Source organism: Pongo abelii, chromosome 17 (assembly GCF_028885655.2).
Source record: "Pongo abelii isolate AG06213 chromosome 17, NHGRI_mPonAbe1-v2.0_pri, whole genome shotgun sequence".
Classification (NCBI taxonomy): Eukaryota; Metazoa; Chordata; class Mammalia; order Primates; family Hominidae; genus Pongo; species Pongo abelii.
This window is the reverse complement of record NC_072002.2, coordinates 20,172,081-20,194,256: the sequence shown is the minus strand read 5'-3', so window position 1 is coordinate 20,194,256 and position 22,176 is coordinate 20,172,081. Positions and strand designations below refer to the sequence as shown.

General features: G+C 36.8%; 1 protein-coding gene across 1 annotated transcript in view; it reads left to right on the top strand.

Annotated features, from left to right (window-relative positions):
- ANKRD30B (ankyrin repeat domain 30B) overlaps nt 1–22,176 on the top strand; it is a 54,790-nt gene that overhangs the window by 30,599 nt on the left and 2,015 nt on the right. The window contains 7 exon segments of the mRNA XM_054537603.2: nt 1,453–1,537; nt 9,844–9,872; nt 9,965–10,037; nt 15,906–15,976; nt 20,024–20,187; nt 21,629–21,651; nt 21,654–21,808. Of these exon segments, the coding sequence (XP_054393578.2) occupies nt 1,453–1,537; nt 9,844–9,872; nt 9,965–10,037; nt 15,906–15,976; nt 20,024–20,187; nt 21,629–21,651; nt 21,654–21,808 (600 nt within the window).

Sequence of the window (22,176 nt, the reverse complement as noted above, 5' to 3'; positions counted from 1 at the left end):
ACATTTTCTTAATCCAGTCTATCATTGATGGACATTTGGGTTACTTCCAAGTCTTTGCTATTGTGAATAGTGCCACAATAAACATACGTGTGCATGTGTCTTTATAGCAGCATGATTTATAATCCTTTGGGTATATACCCAATAATGGGATGACTGGGTCAAATGGCATTTCTAGTTCTAGATCCTTGAGGAATCGCCACACTGTCTTCCACAATGGTTGAACTAGTTTACCATCCCACCAACAGTGTAAAAGTGTTCCTATGTCTCCACATCCTCTCCAGCACTTGCTGTTTCCTGACTTTTTAATGATTGCCATTCTAACTGTTGTGAGATGGTATCTCATTGTGGTTTTGATTTGCATTTCTCTGATGGCCAGCGATGATGAGCATTTTTCCATGTGTCTGCCATACATTACTCTTTAGAATTCTGGTGACCAATTCTTTTTCTGGGTGGAAAGTTGATGGAAAGTTCCAGTTTTCTCTCTCTGTTATAATAATGTTCTTTCAGGTAGTGTTAGATGACCATATTTAGCTAATTGAATGTCTTATAGTAATAAACTCTATCACAGAAGTACTTACAAAAAACTAATTGTAGCATAAATATTAATTAGTATTATCAGGGATATGAAAGACCAAAAGGCTCTATTATAGATCTATTTCCCCACGTACTTTATTGTACTTCATGTTGTTTCTTTTCTTTCTTGGCTTAAGCTCATATTTCATTGACCAATTAGGCTTGTTTTTTGTTTGTATCTCTCTTTGTTCTCACATTTTAAATTGAAATTTTGGGGGAGTCAGGGTCTTGCTCTGTTGGGTCTTGGCACGCTACAGTCTCCACCTCTCAGGCTCAAGTGATCCTCCCATATCAGCTTCCCAAGCAGCTGAGACTACAGGCACACACCATCATGCCTGACTCCTTTTGGTACTTTTTGTGTAGAGATGTGTTCTAATTATGTTGCCCAGGCTGGTCTCAAACTCCTGAACTCAAGCAATCCACCCACATTGGCCTTGCAAAGGGCTGAGATTACAGGTGTTAGCCACCATGCCTGGGCAACATTGAGATTGATTTAAAGAAATTGATTAGGGCTGGGTGTGGTGGTGCACACTGCGTATCTCAACACTTTGGGAGGCAGAAGTGGAAGATTTACTTGAGCCTAGGCGTTTCAGACCAGCCTGGGCAGTATAATGAGGCCTTGTCTCTACAAAGATAACAATAAGAACATTAGCATGGCATGATGGTACGCACCTGTAGTTCCAGCTATTCAGGAAGTTGAGGTGGGAAGATTGCTTGAGGTCAGGAGTTTGAGACCACAGTGAACCATAATCAGGCCCCTGCATTCTAGCCCTGGGTTGACAGAGTGAGACAGAGTTTCATAAAAAGAGATTGATAAGAAACTATTGATGCAACTCATTATAATTTTAAAATGGAAACTAATTCTTGATATTACCTTAGCAGCGTGTCCCCGAGAAAGTGTCAGAGCCTTTACCTGAACCTTCCCGTGGAAAAGGAAACAGAATAGTCTATGGAAAAGGAGAAGGTGAGAACCGTATTTTATTTAAAAAGGCATTTGATGGAGGCTGGGTGTGGTGGCTCACGCCTGTAATCCCAGCACTTTGGGAGGCCGAGGTGGGCAGATCACGAGGTCAGGAGATTGAGACCATCGTGGCTAACATGGTGAAACTCCATCTCTACTAAAAATAGAAAAAATTAGCCAGGCGTGGTGGGAGGCACCTGTAGTCCCAGCTACTTGGGAGGCTGAGGCAGGAGAATGGGGTGAACCTGGGAGGTGGAGCTTACAGTAAGCGGCGATCACGCCACTGTACTCCAGCCTGGGTGACAGAGCGAGACTCCGTCTAGAAAAAAAAAAAAATCATTTGATGGAATGTTTCTTTGAAAATATGAGTACTAATAGAGTCTGATAGCTAAAGAAAATGTCCTATTAACTGTATAATAAGTAAAGAAGTGAAATGGTGATAAGTTGTGTCTTTAACCAAGGGTCAGCAGTTGATTCTATTGGGAGTACCACTAAAGGAGCTGAGTTATGAGTTCCATTTTAACATACTCTAAGACCTGAGGCAGGTCAGGAGAGAGGCAAGAGGAAATGGATAAAAGAGAAAGAAAGAATGAGGAGGGCAGAGTGTACATGGAATAAATAAAAACATATATGTGGATGTATGTAATGGAGGGTAGTAAAGTCAAATTGATCTGTAGAAGAAGGAAGAACAGGGTGTTAGAAATAGGAAGGAAGATAAAGTGAGCTTCCAGTACCAACATGTGTCAGAGAATTAGAGAAACGTTTTCCTGATCCTTCTGCCATCCTCACTACTGGAGAGGCATTAAGGATTGAAGTACTTTACCACACAGACCTGTGTTTTATCTACCATAGGTGAACATCACCATAAATGGTCAGCCATGTATGGCTATGATTTTGTTTTAAAGAAAATGTTGTAACCTTATAGGATAGTATCATATAGGCCAAATTAACATAATTGAAAAGAATAGTGTTGGGTGATTTATGCAGAAGAAGTTAATTAGAGAAGGTATAGCCTAATTAAAAGTTCATTAGAAACATTATGGCTCATAATGTAGTATTAAATTCAGGGACATAATAGGGAAGAAATTGAGGCTAGGCCAAAAAGGGCAATTAGGGTAAACCAATATGGAATCACATAAAGTGTAAAACAGGGCATTCAGATTGTCATGAATTACTTGAGGAGCTTCTGGAAAGTGCACATTCTGATTCAGCAGGTATGGCAGTCTGCATTTCTCATGAGTACTCAGGTGATGTTGGTGCTTGTCCTTGGACACAGCTCTGAATAGCAAGGGAAGAGCCTTCCTTTAGAGAAATCTGGAAAAAGAACCATTGGAGAGCAATTTAAAAAATAACAGAATCCAGGGAAAGCATTAATTTCCTTTTATTTCTGAGCATGATTCTAGCCACAGGGGAAGGAAAATGAGATGAAAAAAGAGAGATTACAGGTGTATATTACTGCTGAATACAGATGAAAAAAGTGGTTGCAATTATCCATAAAAAGCAGTTAGGAAGGGAAGCATCAGGACGACAGATCTAAAAATCACTTTTTCTTTTTCTTTTTATTATTATACTTTAAGTTTTAGGGTACATGTGCACAATGTGCAGGTTAGTTACACATGTATACATGTGCCATGCTGGTGCGCTGCACCCACTAACTCATCATCTAGCATTAGGTATATCTCCCAGTGCTCTCCCTCCCCCCTCCCCCCACCCCACAACAGTCCCCGAAGTGTGATGTTCCCCTTCCTGTGTCCATGTGTTCTCACTGTTCACTTCCCACCTATGAGTGAGAATATGCGGTGTTTGGTTTTTTGTTCTTGCGATAGTTTACTGAGAATGATGATTTCCAATTTCATCCATGTCCCTACAAAGGACATGAACTCATCATTTTTTATGGCTGCATAGTATTCCATGGTGTATATGTGCCACATTTTCCTAATCCAGTCTATCATTGTTGGACACTTGGGTTGGTTCCAAGTCTTTGCTATTGTGAATAATGCCGCAATAAACATACGTGTGCATGTGTCTTTATAGCAGCATGATTTATAGTCCTTTGGGTGTATACCCAGTAATGGGATGGCTGGGTCAAATGGTATTTCTAGTTCTAGATCCCTGAGGAATCGCCACACTGACTTCCACAAGGGTTGAACTAGTTTACAGTCCCACCAACAGTGTAAAAGTGTTCCTATTTCTCCACATCCTCTCCAGCACCTGTTGTTTCCTGACTTTTTAATGATTGCCATTCTAACTGGTGTGAGATGGTATCTCATTGTGGTTTTGATTTGCATTTCTCTGATGGCCAGTGATGGTGAGCATTTCTTCATGTGTTTTTTGGCTGCATAAATGTCTTCTTCTGAGAAGTGTCTGTTTATGTCCTTCGCCCACTTTTTGATGGGGTTGTTTGTTTTTTTCTTGTAAATTTGTTGGAGTTCATTGTAGATTCTGGATATTAGCCCTTTGTCAGATGAGTAGGTTGTGAAAATTTTCTCCCATTTTGTAGGTTGCCTGTTCACTCTGATGGTAGTTTCTTTTGCTGTGCAGAAGCTCTTTAGTTGAATTAGATCCCATTTGTCAATTTTGGCTTTTGTTGCCATTGCTTTTGGTGTTTTAGACATGAAGTCCTTGCCCATGCCTATGTCCTGAATGGTAATGCCTAGGTTTTCTTCTAGGGTTTTTATGGTTTTAGGTCTAACATTTAAGTCTTTAATCCATCTTGAATTGATTTTTGTATAAGGTGTAAGGAAGGGATCCAGTTTCAGCTTTCTACATATGGCTAGCCAGTTTTCCCAGCACCATTTATTAAATAGGGAATCCTTTCCCCATTGCTTGTTTTTCTCAGGTTTGTCAAAGATCAGATAGTTGTAGATATGCGGCATTATTTCTGAGGGCTCTGTTCTGTTCCATTGATCTATATCTCTGTTTTGGTAGCAGTACCATGCTGTTTTGGTTACTGTAGCCTTGTAGTATAGTTTGAAGTCAGGTAGTGTGATGCCTCCAGCTTTGTTCTTTTGGCTTAGGATTGACTTGGCGATGCGGGCTCTTTTTTGGTTCCATATGAACTTTAAAGTAGTTTTTTCCAATTCTGTGAAGAAAGTCATTGGTAGCTTGATGGGGATGGCATTGAATCTGTAAATTACCTTGGGCAGTATGGCCATTTTCACGATATTGATTCTTCCTACCCATGAGCATGGAATGTTCTTCCATTTGTTTGTCTCCTCTTTTATTTCCTTGAGCAGTGGTTTGTAGTTCTCCTTGAAGAGGTCCTTCACATCCCTTGTAAGTTGGGTTCCTAGGTATTTTATTCTCTTTGAAGCAATTGTGAATGGGAGTTCACTCATGATTTGGCTCTCTGTTTGTCTGTTGTTGGTGTATAAGAATGCTTGTGATTTTTGTACATTGATTTTGTATCCTGAGACTTTGCTGAAGTTGCTTATCAGCTTAAGGATATTTTGGACTGAGACAATGGGGTTTTCTAGATATACAATCATGTCATCTGCAAACAGGGACAATTTGACTTCCTCTTTTCCTAATCGAATACCCATTATTTCCTTCTCCTGCCTAATTGACCTGGCCAGAACTTCCAACACTATGTTGAATAGGAGTGGTGAGAGAGGGCATCCCTGTCTTGTACCAGTTTTCAAAGGGAATGCTTCCAGTTTTTGCCCATTCAGTATGATATTGGCTGTGGGTTTGTCATAGATAGCTCTTATTGTTTTGAGATACATCCCATCAATACCTAATTTATTGAGAGTTTTTAGCATGAGGGTTGTTGAATTTTGTCAAAGGCCTTTTCTGCATCTATTGAGATAATCATGTGGTTTTTGTCTTTGGTTCTGCTTATATGCTGGATTACATTTATTGATTTGCATATATTGAACCAGCCTTGCATCCCAGGGATGAAGCCCACTTGATCATGGTGGATAAGCTTTTTGATGTGCTGCTGGATTCGGTTTGCCAGTATTATATTGAGGATTTTTGCATCAATGTTCATCAAGGATATTGGTCTAAAATTCTCTTTTTTGGTTGTGTCTCTGCCTGGCTTTGGTATCAGGATGATGCTGGCCTCATAAAATGAGTTAGGGAGGATTCCCTCTGTTTCTGTTGATTGGAATAGTTTCAGAAGGAATGGTACCAGCTCCTCCTTGTACCTCTGGTAGAATTCGGCTGTGAATCCATCTGGTCCTGGACTCTTTTTGGTTGATAAGCTATTGATTATTGCCACAATTTCAGCTCCTGCTATTGGTCTATTCAGAGATTGAACTTCTTCCTGGTTTAGTCTTGGGAGCATGTATGTGTCGAGGAATTTATCCATTTCTTCTAGATTTTCTATTTTATTTGCATAGAGGTGTTTGTAGTATTCTCTGATGGTAGTTTGTATTTCTGTGGGATCGGTGGTGATATCCCCTTTATCATTTTTTATTGCATCTATTTGATTCTTCTCTCTTTTTTTCTTTATTAGTCTTGCTAGCGGTCTATCAGTTTTGTTGATCCTTTCAAAAAACTAGCTCCTGGATTCATTAATTTTTTGAAGGGCTTTTTGTGTCTCTATTTCTTTCAGTTCTGCTCTGATTTTAGTTATTTCTTGCCTTCTGCTAGCTTTTGAATGTGTTTGCTCTTGCTTCTCTAGATCTTTTAATTGTGATGTTAGGGTGTCAAGTTTGAATCTTTTCTGCTTTCTTTTGTGGGCATTTAGTGCTATAAATTTCCCTCTACACACTGCTTTGAATGCATCCCAGAGATCCTGGTATGTTGTGTCTTTGTTCTCGTTGGTTTCAAAGAACATCTTTATTTCTGCCTTCATTTCGTTATGTATCCAGTAGTCATTCAGGAGCAGGTTGTTCAGTTTCCATGTAGTTGAGTGGTTTTGAGTGAGATTCTTAATCCTGAGTTCTAGTTTGATTGCACTGTGATCTGAGAGATAGTTTGTTATAATTTCTGTTCTTTTACATTTGCTGAGGAGAGCTTTACTTCCAAGTATGTGGTCAATTTTGGAATGGGTGTGGTGTGGTGCTGAAAAAAATGTATATTCTGTTGATTTGGAGTGGAGAGTTCTGTAGATGTCTATTAGGTCCGCTTGTGAGGAGCTGAGTTCAATTCCTGGGTATCCTTGTTGACTTTCTCTCTCGTTGATCTGTCTAATGTTGACAGTGGGGTGTTAAAGTCTCCCATTATTAATGTGTGGGAGTCTAAGTCTCTTTGTAGGTCACTCAGGACTTGCTTTATGAATCTGGGTGCTCCTGTATTGGGTGCATATATATTTAGGATAGTTAGCTCTTCTTGTTGAATTGATCCCTTTACCATTATGTAACGGCCTTCTTTGTCTCTTTTGATCTTCATTGGTTTAAAGTCTGTTTTATCAGAGAGTAGGATTGCAACCCCTGCCTTTTTTTGTTTTCCATTTGCTTGGTAGATCTTCCTCCATCTTTTTATTTTGAGCCTATGTGTGTCTCTGCACATGAGATGGGTTTCCTGAATACAGCACACTGATGGGTCCTGAGTCTTTATCCAATTTGCCAGTCTGTGTCTTTTAATTGGAGCATTTAGTCCTTTTACATTTAAAGTTAATATTGTTATGTGTGAATTTGATCCTGTCATTATGATGTTAGCTGGTTATTTTGCTCATTAGTTGATGCAGTCTCTTCCTAGTCTCGATGGTCTTTACATTTTGGCATGATTTTGAAGTGGCTGGTACCGGTTGTGCCTTTCCATGTTTAGCGCTTCCTTCAGGAGCTCTTTTAGGGCAGGCCTGGTGGTGACAAAATCTGTCAGCATTTGCTTGTCTGTAAAGTATTTTATTTCTCCTTCACTTATGAAGCTTAGTTTGGCTGGATATGAAATTCTGGGTTGAAAATTCTTTTCTTTAAGAATGTTGAATATTGGCCCCCACTCTCTTCTGGTTTGTAGAATTTCTGCCGAGAGATCTGCTGTTAGTCTGATGGGCTTCCCTTTGATGGTAACCCGACCTTTCTCTCTGACTGCCCTTAACATTTTTTCCTTCATTTCAACTTTGGTGAATCTGACAATTATGTGTCTTGGAGTTGCTCTTCTCGAGGAGTATCTTTGTGGCGTTCTCTGTATTTCCTGAATCTGAATGTTGGCCTGCCTTGCTAGATTGGGGAAGTTCTCCTGGATGATATCCTGCAGAGTGTTTTCCAACTTGGTTCCACTCTCCCCGTCACTTTCAGGTACACCAATCAGATGTAGATTTGGTCTTTTCACATAGTCCCATATTTCTTGGAGGCTTTGCTCATTTCTTTTTATTCTTTTTTTCTCTAAACTTTCCTTCTTGCTTCATTTCATTCATTTGATCTTCCATCGCTGATACCCTTTCTTCCAGTTGATTGCATCGGCTCCTGAGGCTTCTGCATTCTTCACGTAGTTCTCGAGCCTTGGCTTTAAGCTCCATCAGCTCCTTTAAGCACTTCTCTGTATTGGTTATTCTAGTTATATATTCTTCTAAATTTTTTTCAAGGTTTTCAACTTCTTTGCCTTTGGTTTGAATATCCTCCCGTAGCTCGGAGTAATTTGATCTTCTGAAGCCTTCTTCTCTCAGCTCATCAAAGTCATTCTCCATCCAGCTTTGTTCCGTTGCTGGTGAGGAACTGCATTCCTTTGGAGGAGGAGAGGCACTCTGCTTTTTAGAGTTTCCAGTTTTTCTGCTCTGTTTTTTCCCCATCTTTGTGGTTTTATCTACTTTTGGTCTTTGATGATGGTGATGTACAGATGGGTTTTTGGTGTGGATGTTCTTTCTGTTTGTTAGTTTTCCTTCTAACAGACAGGACTCTCAGCTGCTGGTCTGTTGGAGTACCCAGCCATGTGAGGTGTCAGTCTGCCCCTGCTGGGGGGTGCCTCCCAGTTAGGCTGCTCGGGGGTCAGGGGTCAGGGACCCATTTGAGGAGGCAGTCTGTCCATTCTCAGTTCTCTAGCTGCTTGCTGGGAGAACCACTGCTCTCTTCAAAGCTCAGATGGAAATGCAGAAATCACCCATCTTCTGCGTCGCTCACGCTGGGAGCTGTAGACCGGAGCTGTTCCTATTTGGCCATCTTGGCTCCCAACTAAAAATCACTTTTTCAAAGGAAGAGGGATTGTGAAAGGACACACAGGGAGGAAAGAAAGACATTTGCTGGGGTCTTGTGAGTTAAAGCCAAGTGAACTTGAGACAACTCACTTGCAGTTGCTTCAGCATATGCCCAGTCTCACAAAAGAGGTTATTGCTGTGGAGGGTACTGGAGGCAGGAGGGAGTGCTAGAATTGGGTAAACCACAGCAGCTCATTTCACTTGATAACTGTCAGGCCTCAGAGAGAGAACTTTCACTGACATGAATGACTAAGATGTGATTAAGTTGCATATAGATGCTTTGGCTAATTTTTTTTGAGACAGCCAGTTCTTTGATATGATAGCTGTTTTATAAAAGTCCTTTACAGTGTAAGATAATATACCAAACTTAGTTAATTTTAGAAGCAATCATATTATAAAATTCATTCTGTGAATACCAAAATTCTCATTTTCAATAAATACTGCACTGATTTTGAAATATAAATGTGTATTCATATCCAGCAAGTCTGTGGTAATTCAGTGTTTTCTTTTTTGATAAATATTTTGATATTGGAAGCTTATTTGACATAGTTTATTTGATGTGTTTTATGGACCACCTTGCACAAGTGGATCAAGGAGCTTTAATTCAAGGCCAAATGAGGGGATAGGAGAAATGTAGGTGCTGCAGTAGCCCATGTGGTCATGGGAAAAATGAATACTTTGATTAGCTGTCATTTTGTAAGTGTGTATCCTAGCTGATCAATGTAGAACACTTTCTTTGATGAGAGGTGAATCACACATTCACCTGAACTGTCATCCCAACTGTGTATTTCCTCAGCAACAGGACAAGGGGAATTTATTTGTGGTGTGCTGGCAGCAATGCCTCTGATGTGTTGAGTTAAAATACTCTGTACATTCACCATCAGCTTTGACATTGATTCCCTCAGGTTTGATTTGCTCCTCATTGGCCCACATGTTCATGGAGATATCCATGATTTTCTATTTTAGGTATAGGCATTTGAAACATAATCTCACTACTGAAATGTAAACTGTGCATTTTAGGAATCTTATATTCCTATTTTCCTCATTATGTTTCTGTTACGTTGCTGTCCTAGGCAATGAAAAGAAGAAGCCAAGACAAACCCTCAAAACCTTAAGTAATTATTTTTATAGCCAGGCATGAGAATTCAGCTCGATAGTAACACCACATGAATGTTTGGTTGGCCCTGTCATACTTACATATAATTGATGACATATCCCCTTTGCTTTGTAGGGCCTCCTGCAAAACATCCTTCCTTGAAGGTAATTAATTATGTATATTTTTTGAATCACTAACTCCATATTGTATAAAATATATATGATTTATGAATCATTTTCTTTTAAAACCCATTCAGCCTAGCACTGAAATGGAAGATCCTGCTGTGAAAGGAGCAGTATAAAGAAACAATGTACAGACATTGAGAGCAGGTACATATTCAATACAAATGGAAAGCTGGAAATAAGTACATTAAATGATTGGAAGTACTCACATTATTCTTACCCCCAATTCTGTTTCTTCAAAATTGAATGGAAGGCATTGACATAAATGTTATTGTTGGTATCCATATTTGAATAAAAATAAATTTAGAAGCATAAAAAAGATTTTAAAAATGTAAGCTTTAACTCAGATATTTCTCTTTTAATGTTTTGAATAGCATGAAGTTTTCAGTATAAAATTTTTATACTTGTCAGGGATTCAAAGCAGTGAATTTTAAGACTCTAAGATATTTCCATTGATTTATGTGCTAGTTGGAGTTCTGATCTTTACCTAGAGGAAAGCTTTACTTATTAACGTGTCTGTTTCTGTTTTAACTTCAGAGGCTTGCTGCTAGTGTTATTACACTGATGATCTGAAGCCAATGAGATGTTCTAGTGAGCAAGACTGTGTGTGTATGTGTATGTATAGGTGTGTGTATGTGTGTGTTTGTGGCATCTTTGACTATTAAAAATGAGGAAAGTAATTATTCATTTATAACTGGTAGGCACAGTCTTTTAAAATGGTGATTTTGAGACTTCTTGGTGTTAAGGTTTTTAAAACATGATTGCATACAGGCTACTGACATATAAGTTGGTTGTTTTTCATTTCAATGCCCTTTTGAAATCTTTAACTATATTGTGATGTTCAGAAATAATATGCAGAATTTTTTGTGTCCTAAAATGGTATGTGAGTGGTTATACACTTTACATACCTTTCTGCCGCTTTCTTTGGTGTATTTTGTATTATATTTTCCAGATGTATCCACATTGATATGATTATCTCTGGTTTAATTCATTTTACACTTTTCATTGTATTCCCTTATACCACTTTACCACATTTAGTTAGACTCTCCTGTTGCTGATAAATGAAGAAAGAAAGAAAAATAAAAATAATGTCAGATTAAGAGGGCTTTTCTTTAATCAGTTTGTATCTATTAATATTTACTATATGAGAGTTTAAAGTTGAAAAGTTCAGAATACAAGCATGCACCACCACATTTTATAAATGTCCTTAGAACTATGACTTGTGAGCCTTTAGCCTATGAAGTTAGGGCAATTCTTTTCTCTGAAGAAGTTTGCTGTGCTGTTCTCAGAAAAGAAAACTGAAAATAGCAAATGATATTGTCTTATTTGACCTCTTGGACATCCTTGAATGAAACTGCAACTCCAGGGATACTCGGATCAAAATTCAGAACTAACGTTTTGAACAATATTGTTTGTGAATGTCCAGTGATCATGAGCCCTTGATGGGGAAATGACCTTTCAAGTTTCACTTTTGCATTTTTTGCTCTTTTCCTTGACTTGTCTTAAAAGCTTAAATTCAACCGTTTTATTTTTACAGAAACCAGGAATGCAACTTTTAAAATATATGTCTGTCCTGTCTCACGGTGTTGTGTACTCTTCAGATCTTGTGTGAACATAGACTTATATGGGAACAATTATGTTTTTTGTTTGTTTGTTTGTGTTTTTGAGAGAGTCTTGCTCTGTCACCAAGGCTGGAGTGCAGTGGCTCAGTCTTGGCTCATTACCACCTCTGCCTCTCGGGTTCAAGCAATTCTCCTGCCTCAGCCCCTCAAGTAGCTGATACTACCTGCACGTGCTACCATACCCTGCTAATTTTTCTATTTTTAGTAGAGATGAGGTTTCACCATGTTGGCCAGGCTGCCCTTGAATGAACTCCTGACCTCAGGTGATCTGCCCACCTCGGCTTGCCAATGTGCTGGGATTACAGGCAGGAGCCACTGTGCCAGCTACAAATAAGATTTTTAAGGCTATTATATTTTATACAATTCTTTGGTCTATGTGAATTCTGAAGGTATTCATGCATTGAGGGAAGATTATCTCAGTTTAATGAAAGCAGTTTTTAATTTAATGTATATTCCTTAAAATTTTTTTTGAAGTTTTTGTTTCTAGTACACAGAAACACACAACAATGTCATGGGTACTTGACCTTAATATGTTTATGCATAAAGTTAGTTATTCAAATATTTTCTTATCCCTGAAGAATCTTAATTACTAATAAACAAATTTCTCATGGAAAACAACATATATAATAGAGATCATTGAGTGATGGAAAGTAAATTGTAGTAAATAACAGAAGCTTAGAACAAGTTAAGTAAACTTGTCTGAGTTAATAGCAATTACAGGTCTTTTAAAATACATTAGACCATGAGGGAGGGGTGTGTTTGTGGGGTAGAGGACAACATGGTACTGCTTCAGTAAAGAAAGAACTTTTACACCTTATTACAATTTGTATTACTATTTACATTCTAATAAATAAAAACTTTATTTTCAGATATTTTAGATTATGTGTCCACTAGTTGAACCATCAATAGTAAGACTTTTCAAAGATTTGGGGAGTTGTGAGTTGATGATAAATATCTGTATCCCCATCAGTGATCAAAAATCAGACAGCAACTACAGACTTTGGACACGCGAACTTCATAGTTAAAGAAAGGATTAATCTTGGAGCTGTGTTTCTATCAGGGAATTATACTCTTCATTACCTGCATGAATTGCAGTTATTAGAGTAGAAAGAGAGCAAAGAAGGGAAAGAAGCACAGAAAATTTTATTCTAGATTACCTCGGTTGGCTTCATGCCACCATAGTTCTGACTTTTAAAAAGTCATTTTGTGGTCAAATGTACTTTGTGCTTACTCCCCTTATGCAGCCTACAACCAAACAGAATGCTTCTTAGCAAGGCATTTGTATTCTTCCCTTAAGGAAAGCAACATATAAATAACAAAGAGAATGAGGAGAAAGAGTAATTTCATTGAGGTTGTTATTTGACATAAATTTGAGTGTGGGTACCATGATTATCTTTAGAATTTTGGGGCTGGATGGGAAAACCAGCTAGACATCTACAGATTTCCTACTCAAACACAATGTGCCTTTGTTTTATGTTTACATCTCTAATTTTGCAATTATTAGGTACAACTGTATGCAGTGTCACTAAAAATACCTTCCAAAACCAAATATTAAGTAATGCCTATGGCTTTCTGTTTTATAGTGTTGATTTTCCCAATATTAATGGGATCCATTGAGAATTTGCCTTGTGGTGTCTTCTCAGCTGTATTCACACATTCCATCACTTTGTCTTAATGGATAATCATGCACTAGGAGTATGGGTTTTCAGAAGAGCTGTGTCATTTAAAGATAACACAGGAGCATCAAATTTAATTCTGCTAGAACACCTGGTCTACTATTTTTTCACCCACCCCTATAGTTTTAATTTCTTTTTCCCTTATGTCTAGAATTAACATTTTGTTTTACAAAACATGATGATAAACTTCTAGAGTAGTGATGACAAGCTATAAATCCAAAGTTTCTTACCTATGCAAATGACTTGTTTTCTTCTGTTTTCTTATGAGCTTGGTAGATCCAGGAAACAGAACTTTTAAAACAAAATCCCCAATGTGGCTGGGCGCGGTGACTCGTGCCTGTAATCCCAACACTTTGGGAGGCTGAGGCGGGTGGATAACCTGAGGTTGGGAGTTTGAGACCAGCCTGACCAACATGGAGAAACCCATCTCTACTAAAAACACAAAACTAGCTGTTCATGGTGGCAAATACCTGTAATTCCAGCTACTTGGGAGGCTGAGGCAGGAGAATTGCTTGAACCTGGGAAGCAGAGGTTGTGGTGAGCTGAGATCAAACCACTGTACTTCAGCCTGGGCAGGAAGAGTGAAACTCCATCTCAAAAAACAACAACAATGACAACAACAACCACCACCACAAAACCCAAATGCATTTCCTTGGCACAATAAAACTGAAACAGAAAAAGTGTAAAGTAAATACAAGTAACTGAAACAGTTTATGTATATTATCTTACTTCTCATTTGATAAAATTTGTAAAGTAATGAGCAGAGTGTATTTCTCCAGGGACCCAGATATATACATTTATTCATTCAATAAAAATTCATTCTTATAGTGGCCACTGATACTTATATCCTAAATATTTCTGAAAACATCTCCTCAGGCCTGCATCATCTTTGCAACATTGCCTTATATTTTATCTTTGTTCATTTATTTATATGCCTCAGAATTTTATGCTCCTCACAGTATTTAGAGTTAATTATCTCTAATGTAAATACATCCATGAACCACTCCTGAATACCTAATGTCCAAGCATCTTAAAGCTTTATATAAGGATTTCAGAAACTGACTTCTGGGTTGGGCATGGTGGCTCATGTCTGTGATCTCAGCAATTTGGGAGGCTGAGGCAGGTGGATCATTTGAGGTCAGGAGTTCAAGACCAGCCTGGGCAACAAGGTGAAACCCCATCTCTAATAAAATACAAAAATTAGCTGGTGGTGCTGGCACGCACCTGTAATCTCAGCTACTCGGGAGGCTGAGGCAGGAGAATTACTTGAACCCAGGAGACTGGGTTGCAGTGAGCCGAGATCATGCCACTGTGCTCCAGTCTGGGAGACAGAGTAAGACCTTGTCTGAAAAAAAGAAAAGAAAAGGAAACTGATTTCTGCCCAAATCTCCATCTGTAGCCCTTTCCCCATCTGCCTTTTTCTCTGGAATTACTGAGCTGCTGGTAATGGCCCCCTCACCCTGCCTCTTTTGCAGAGAAATACATACTCTCTTGGAGGCTTCTCTCCCTCTCTTGTTGCTGCCTGGCATGTGCTCACCCTTTCCTGCCCTCTGCCTCACTTAATCTGGCTAACCTCACTCTCTAAGTCTCGGCTCATGCATGATCTTTAGGAAAGCCATCCCCGACAGCTTTCATGTTCCTTCCTTATACCCCAGTGCCTAACACTTAGCAGGAACTCAGTAACTAATTATTTAGCAAAATTAAGACTGTTTATACAAAGATGATTCAAAAGATTGTCCTCTACAGTCTAGCAGCAAAGGGGATCGACATGTAAAGACATGATGTGCAGTTCAGGTGGTAAAGTGACACTAGAAAAATTGACAAAGTACTAAGGGACCCCAATGAACAGACACCTGTGTGTGTGGAGAAAGTTAGCTAGAATCAAGGAAGACTTCACACAGCATTCTGAGCCTTTTTTTTTTTTTTTCTTTTTCTGTTGTTGGAGACAAGTTCTTACTCTATCACCCAGGGTGGAGTGCAATGGCATGATCGAGACTCACTGCAACCTCAAACTCCTGGGCTCGAGGGATCTTCTCACCTAAACTTCTTGAGTAGCTGGGACTACAGGCACATATCGCCATACCTGTCTAATTTTTTGTAGAGTCAAAGTTATCTATGGTTCCCAGGCTGGTCTTAAACTCTTGGCCTTGAGCAATTCTCCCATTTTGGCCTTCCAAAGTGCTGGGATTACAGATGTGAGCTATTATGCCCAGCATACATTCTGTGTCTTAAAAGATGAAAATAAATTTTTCAGAATAGTAGGGGAAAACACTTGTGATGTAAAAAATGGGGTGCACACTAATTAAGGTATAAACAACAATAATTTTGAAAATTATTAGTAACTGCCAACTCAATTAGTGTCTTGTTAAAAAGGTACTGTTATGTACATTGTATATTTTGACTGTATTTTAAAATTTTGTTTTGTTTCTAACAGTTTTGTTGATTTATTTTGGGAGGAACAATTTGTGAGTGACCCTGAGATTTTGTATGGCTTGAACCTGGTGATATCTAGTGTCTCCCCAAGTGGTTTGTTGAAGTTTTGGATAATTAGAAGTATTTCTTAAAGAAGTAAATATTTCAGTAAACATTCAGCTTCATTTAAACTCTCAAAATATAAAATACAAAGAAATGTCATTCTCTATTTATTTTATAAAGATTATAGTCTTTATCTAACTGTTCTTAGTTTATTTGAACTAAACCAATGAATTTGTCAACAGAACAAGCCTTACCAGTGGCTTCAGAGGAAGAGCAAGAAAGGCTTGAAAGAAGTGAAAAGAAGCAACCACAGGTATATGAAAATTTAAGTTTCTTGTTTAATATTAGTTTTTTTTTTTGCTTTAGTAAAAAAGCGTATTCAAAATGACATGACCTTTTAGACTATACCTTTAGAATCCAATAGATCATAATTTTATATTTAATTTTTAAAACATTTTAACCAGTTATGAAACTTAAGATATTCTTACTATCTCTAGTAACTATTAGTTATTCTAGTAATTCTTACTATCTCTAGTAACTCATAGCTGTCTTTACCCTTGGAATTGAGGCAAGAAATTTTCAGAATTATCTTGCTCTTTTATTTGTATAACCCTACTCATAATACAGAAGGTAACATGAAATATTGGGTCATATTACTAAGAAACAGAAATTATGAACAATTTAGCAATGATGGCCACTGAGTTAAACCAGTGTTAAAGGAGTCATCATTGCCAGTGGTTCAAATGTTGCAGTTTTATATTGCTGGTCACCAGTCCCAGGTTTAAAGATTTGTTCTGTTTTGTGGTCACCATTTGACTTCTGTGTCTGTGTTCAGGGAGTGAATGGGGTCGTAAAAATCAACCCAGTTGCCTGTTAAGAGAATCCTACCTTGCAGAATGGGACCTTTGGTGTCAGGGTACAAACAATAACTTTATTTCAACATAAATACATAGTAAATATTACTAAAATTAAAAAAATCCAAACAGTATCACTACTGGAACTTAAAATATATTAGAAGTGGATATAAGCAGAAAATCTCTAGATACATAACACTATCATAGTATATCATTTGAATTAGAATTTAAAATTTTGCTTCTCTTTCTTATTGGTGTTCAGTTTGGCTCTTAATAATTTAGTGTTTGCCTAGTCTCTAGTTAATCTTCAGAAATATACATGCACTGTAGGGGCTCCCTCTTTCTGGTATGCTGAGGTAAAGTCTTTGTAAGAGAGGAAGCTTTTATAATACTACCTATCATCTTTGAATTCATTTCTGGTAGATTTTACACATAATGCATTAAGTTTAGTCCAAACAGACACTGAGAGTTCAGCTTGCCAGTTCATGTTTCTGTTCTATGTTAAGTCAAGGCAAATTATTTTTCGCTTTTTAGTTATAATCCCATAATTAAGAGTGGCAACACATAGATTTTCACGGTTAAATTTTAATTGTTTTCTAATATTTCTTTGTTTATACTTGATTAAAGCTAATTTTAAAACATGCAATCTGACAGAAAAGACATCTGAGAAACAAAATAAGCAAACTTGTTTTCCATTTTGCACCTGCCAAAAAAAAAAAAAAAAAAGTCTCAAGAACCAGAACTGGGTAAGAATTGTGATAAAGGGAATCTATCTGTATATTTATGGCTTTCTTTAAAATTCATTGCAAACAAGTTCAAGCTGAATATTGGTAAAAGTTTTGAAAACTCCAAAATTACTGCTTGCCCTGAGGAAGAGCTCCTACATAGTAACTCTAAAGAGGGACGAATGAAAAAGGAGTGCCCTCTAATCTGATGAATCAGGTCCCTGATTGTGAGGAGAAAAATGCATCTGGAGGGTCTAACTCTGTGGCATTCCGGGCAGTGCCTGAACAGAGGAAGCCCATGTCAAATGTCTTTTTATTCCATTCATACTCCAGGTCCCTGAAATACACTTACCAGTCATCTTCTAAGCTTCATTTAAATGAAAATAAATCAGACTATAAAAATGATAACAAACCAGACACATAGCTTGTTTGTAACACAGACGATGAAAATTTTTGTAATGATACAGAAACTGAAAAATTAAGGAACCCAGTAATTATGATTGAAATGGAAGATGATTAAGAGTTTGACATGCAAATGGCAAAAAATATAAACCCAAATACCACTAATTGGAAATTTAGACATTAGGCTTTGGCCTCAGTCTAGAGATCCAGAAAGTGTTTTTGATTTGTGGTTTACCCACCCCAAAGAAATGAAGCATATGATTCAGATAGAAAGCCACAGTATTTCTGCTGCTACAGATACTTATAAAAACAGAAAACCAATACAGTGCTTACTCCAGAAGCCACTATATGACAATCCCAGTGCTAATAACTACAAAAGCATGAATCTTGAATTATAAAATGTGAGTTATTCTTTGCCACATAGTGAGAGAACATCAAATATACAGCTAGAAGACACAGCAAGATATTCCAAGGTCACCAACATGGCACATGTATACATATATAACAAACCTGCATGTTGTGCACATGTACCAGAACTTAAAGTATAATAATAGTAAAAAAGAATGAGGTAGGCATGTTACAAGTTGAGTTCCTGGCTTTGGAGAAAGAGAAAGTCCAACTTCAAAAAGACAGAGGTTCACTTGCTGCTTCTTTTTTCTGTTTATCAATTATTTGATTTAGTCAGATTTTCTATTCAAGAAAATCTCATGTGTACAGTTACAGTGGGATTATCTAAATGTGTAATTATGTGTCAAAGTAGATTAGTTCTGCTATCTAAATAACGGTTCTGGAGAACGTTCTCATAATGTTTGTTCATTATTCAACCTAAGTCTCCCTATCAGTCTTCCAAGTGGCGTGTGAGCTGGGAAACTAATTCAGCCATATACAATGTGACCTTCTGAACCAGATCAACATAAAGAAATTGCTAAAGAAATAAGCTCTAGATTCTAGATTCTTTTTTCTGTATTCATTTAGAGATGAATTACATTTATTTAATGATAGAATGGGAATACAATGGGAGGGAAGCCATGACTGAGACGAGCCACAAAAACACATCTAGCCTTGAGAGTTGCAACGAATATTCCCAGCCAAATGAGTCTGATTAACGTGTTTTCATGCATGCAAGTTTATCTGCTTAGCTCAAACTGTTTGAACTTATAGTCCCATCATGGTCATTTCCAATATTTTGAAAACAAATATATACTTCCACATATTTTAAAAAATCATCACTCTCCAGTATTTCTGTTGAATCAGACCTTACATTATGTTGTTTAATAAAGTATGGTAAGTTTTGGCATGTATGATTTTTATCATGTAAGAAGCATAATTTCTTAGCCAAAAATTTAGCTTTTGACTCTTTAGTAGAAAGTTGAGTTCTGTACATTGTGTTCTAAAGATAGACAAAAATCTAGAGATTTTCTTCTTTAAAAGTAAAAGCAGATGAGGCCTTTTTCCACCCTGTGAGGCATTAAATTGCTTTGCTTAAGTTAGACTTTTAATATATCTGACTAATTTGATAAATTTATCTGGTAATTTATGTAATTCAGCAATATGGAATTGGATCATGTTATTTGGTGCCATGAAATGCTAGGGAATGCCACCTCGAGCTCTGGATGAAACATTTCATATGTCTTGGTTGGTTTGACTCCCATTATCAGTAGATAATGGGGCTAAAGTAGGTAACTGTACCATATGTTTTCCACCTATAAACTTTTGTGGTAATTGAATGTGAAATCTGGGAAGCATCTCATTTTCCAGAATTCTGCACTAGAAACTCAGCAGTTTCACTCTGCTTCTTGTGTTGTGGCAAACTTTGGTTCCCATAGTTCAGGGAGAACCTTTACTTTTTTGATATCCCAGGATTAAAAAAAAAAAAGAGAGAGAGATAAAAGGCAGTGGGGAAAAGAATAGCTTAGTGCAGAAAAGGGAAAACTTCTTTACTGTTCCTGAAGCCCTACAAAGTCACATCCTCTCAATCTGGCTATTTCATGTAAAATCCAGGTGGTAAAGACAGAAGACATAAGTTATGCTTGTGTCTTTTTATTTCTCTGTTTCTGCCAGTCAGATAGCATAAACGTTTATGTCAGATAGCAAAGAGTGGATGGGAATAAAAGCACAAAATGGAGAAGAGGCCTTTTTGAAATTTTGGAAAATTCTTCCATTCACTCAAACAGAAATGAGCAGACGTGACAAAAATTTCAATGATAAAATGATGAGTACCTTATAATTATAATAATTATGTATAATGATAAAATTAAAGTAAGCACAAAATACTTATTAAAATGGTGATAGTTAACCTGAATCAAGTGAAAAATTCCAGGAAAAAGTTCTTTTTATTGAATAAAATAATAATTATTATTCATATTACTCTTATTAAAGGTCAAAGAAGGAAATAATACAATCAAAAGTGAAAAAATACAACTACCAGAAAATATATGTCATAGTACATCTGCTGCTGCTGCTGACAGATTAACCCAACAAAGAAAGATTGGGAAAACATATCCTCAGCAATTTCCCAAGAAACTGAAGGAAGAGCATGATAGGTAAGTAAGCCTATAGCAGTGTGTTTTTTTTGTTTTGTTTTGTTTGGGTTTTTTTTTTTTTTTGAGATGGAGTTTCTCTCTTGTTGCCCAAGCTGGAGTGCAATGGTGTGTTCTCACCTCACTGCAACCTCTGCCTACTGGGTACAAGTGATTCTTCTGACTCAGCCTCCCTAGTAGCTGAGATTACAGGCATGTGCCACCATGCCCGGCTAATATTTTGTATTTTTAGTAGAAATGAGGTTTCACCATGTTAACCAGGCTGGTCTCGAACTCCTGACCTCAGGTGTTCTGCCCATCTCAGCCTCCCAAAGTACTGGGTTTACAGGAGTGAGCCACTGTGCCTGGCCACCTGTAGCAGTATTTCACAGGAGATAATTGTCATTGTGCTATAAACTAATTCAAAATTGGACTAATATTCCTTATGATATTTTTTATAAAAATATATTTTTATAAAAATATGTTTTATAAAAATATAAAACAAGTTTTATATTTTTACCAGGGATATTTAGCCCACCTGGTAATCAGAAAAATGTAAATTAACATAAAATACAATATATTTTGTAAAGTCATGCTGATATTTAAAAAGTAATTACTAGTGTTGGCAAATGTGAGGAAAAAGGCATTCTCATACACTGTTGGTATATGAAATTGGTAAATTATTTCTGAAGGGTAACTGAGTGCTGTGTATCAAAATTTCAAATAACCTGACATCCCTTTAACTCAACAACTCCACTTCTGGGACTAGATTTCCCAGGAAAACATAACTTGTGTAAACATACACACACTTATTAAGGGCATTAATTATATATTACACATAATGAACAATAGGCTAATAAATATATAAAATATATATAATAAGAAGGTGAATTGAAAGTATTAAGAAAGAATTATAAAAGTGTGGGGTAACAGATGTTAGACTCTTTAGCCTAGTTTTGCATGACAGTCATTTGCAGATATAGTTTTTGTGAGAGACATCTTACTCTGTAAATCATTTGGAGAGACACCTGCAATATTTCATAAAGATGAAAATTTATTTCTAGTGAACTTATACACTTGTCAATAAATAGTAACTTTAAAATTTTAGTTGATTGTAAATGACCTTTTCTAATTAGGGAGTAATTATGACTGTGTGATTTGAGAAGGTAATTTTGAACTTGTAACTTTACTGAATTATCTCTAGTATCCTTTTTTATAATATATACTAGAGTGACTGGTAATAAAAACTTTAGCAGAATATTCTTTCCTTACTACTTTTCAAGTATATGCGTTCTTTTGAAGATGTTGAAGTGAGAAATTAAATATCTGAGAACTGCAAAGGAAAAATAATCCAGAACATAGAAATTTTATTAGGATAATAAACAACATCTACAGAGGTAGATCACAGGATGAACTCTTTATTTTTTAACAAAATGAATTTTAAGATAAATGTCTTTATCTGCAGATTCACCTTAAAACAAGAAAATGAAGAAAAACAAATATTAATATGCTGTACCAAAAAAATAGAGAAGAATTAGAAAGGAAAGAGAAACAATATAAGAAAGAAGTTGAAGCAAAACAACTTGAACTGACTGTTCAATCACTAGAGATGAAATCAAAGACTGCAAGAAATACTCCAAATCAGGTAAATCAATCTTTAGTAAAAATTCTATATTTTAAACTTTATTTTATCAATATTACTTATAATATCCACTTGATTTAATATATGTTATTTAGGTCTAAAACAAACCAGAAATGTTATCTCATTTTTAAAAATGAATGATGACACGTACAGGTACAATTATTAATATTTATTATAAATCTTGGCATCCACATAGGATATTATTTTATTACAAAGAGCTTTTGAAAACAATAATATGCCATAATATATACTTAGTGATAACCTATTGATAAAGATTTTGTTCCCAGTAAAATTGTTCCTTGTACTTTCCCCTATTTCATATTGATTACTGTACCTAATATTATAAAGAGGAAGCAGAAATTATTGCAATC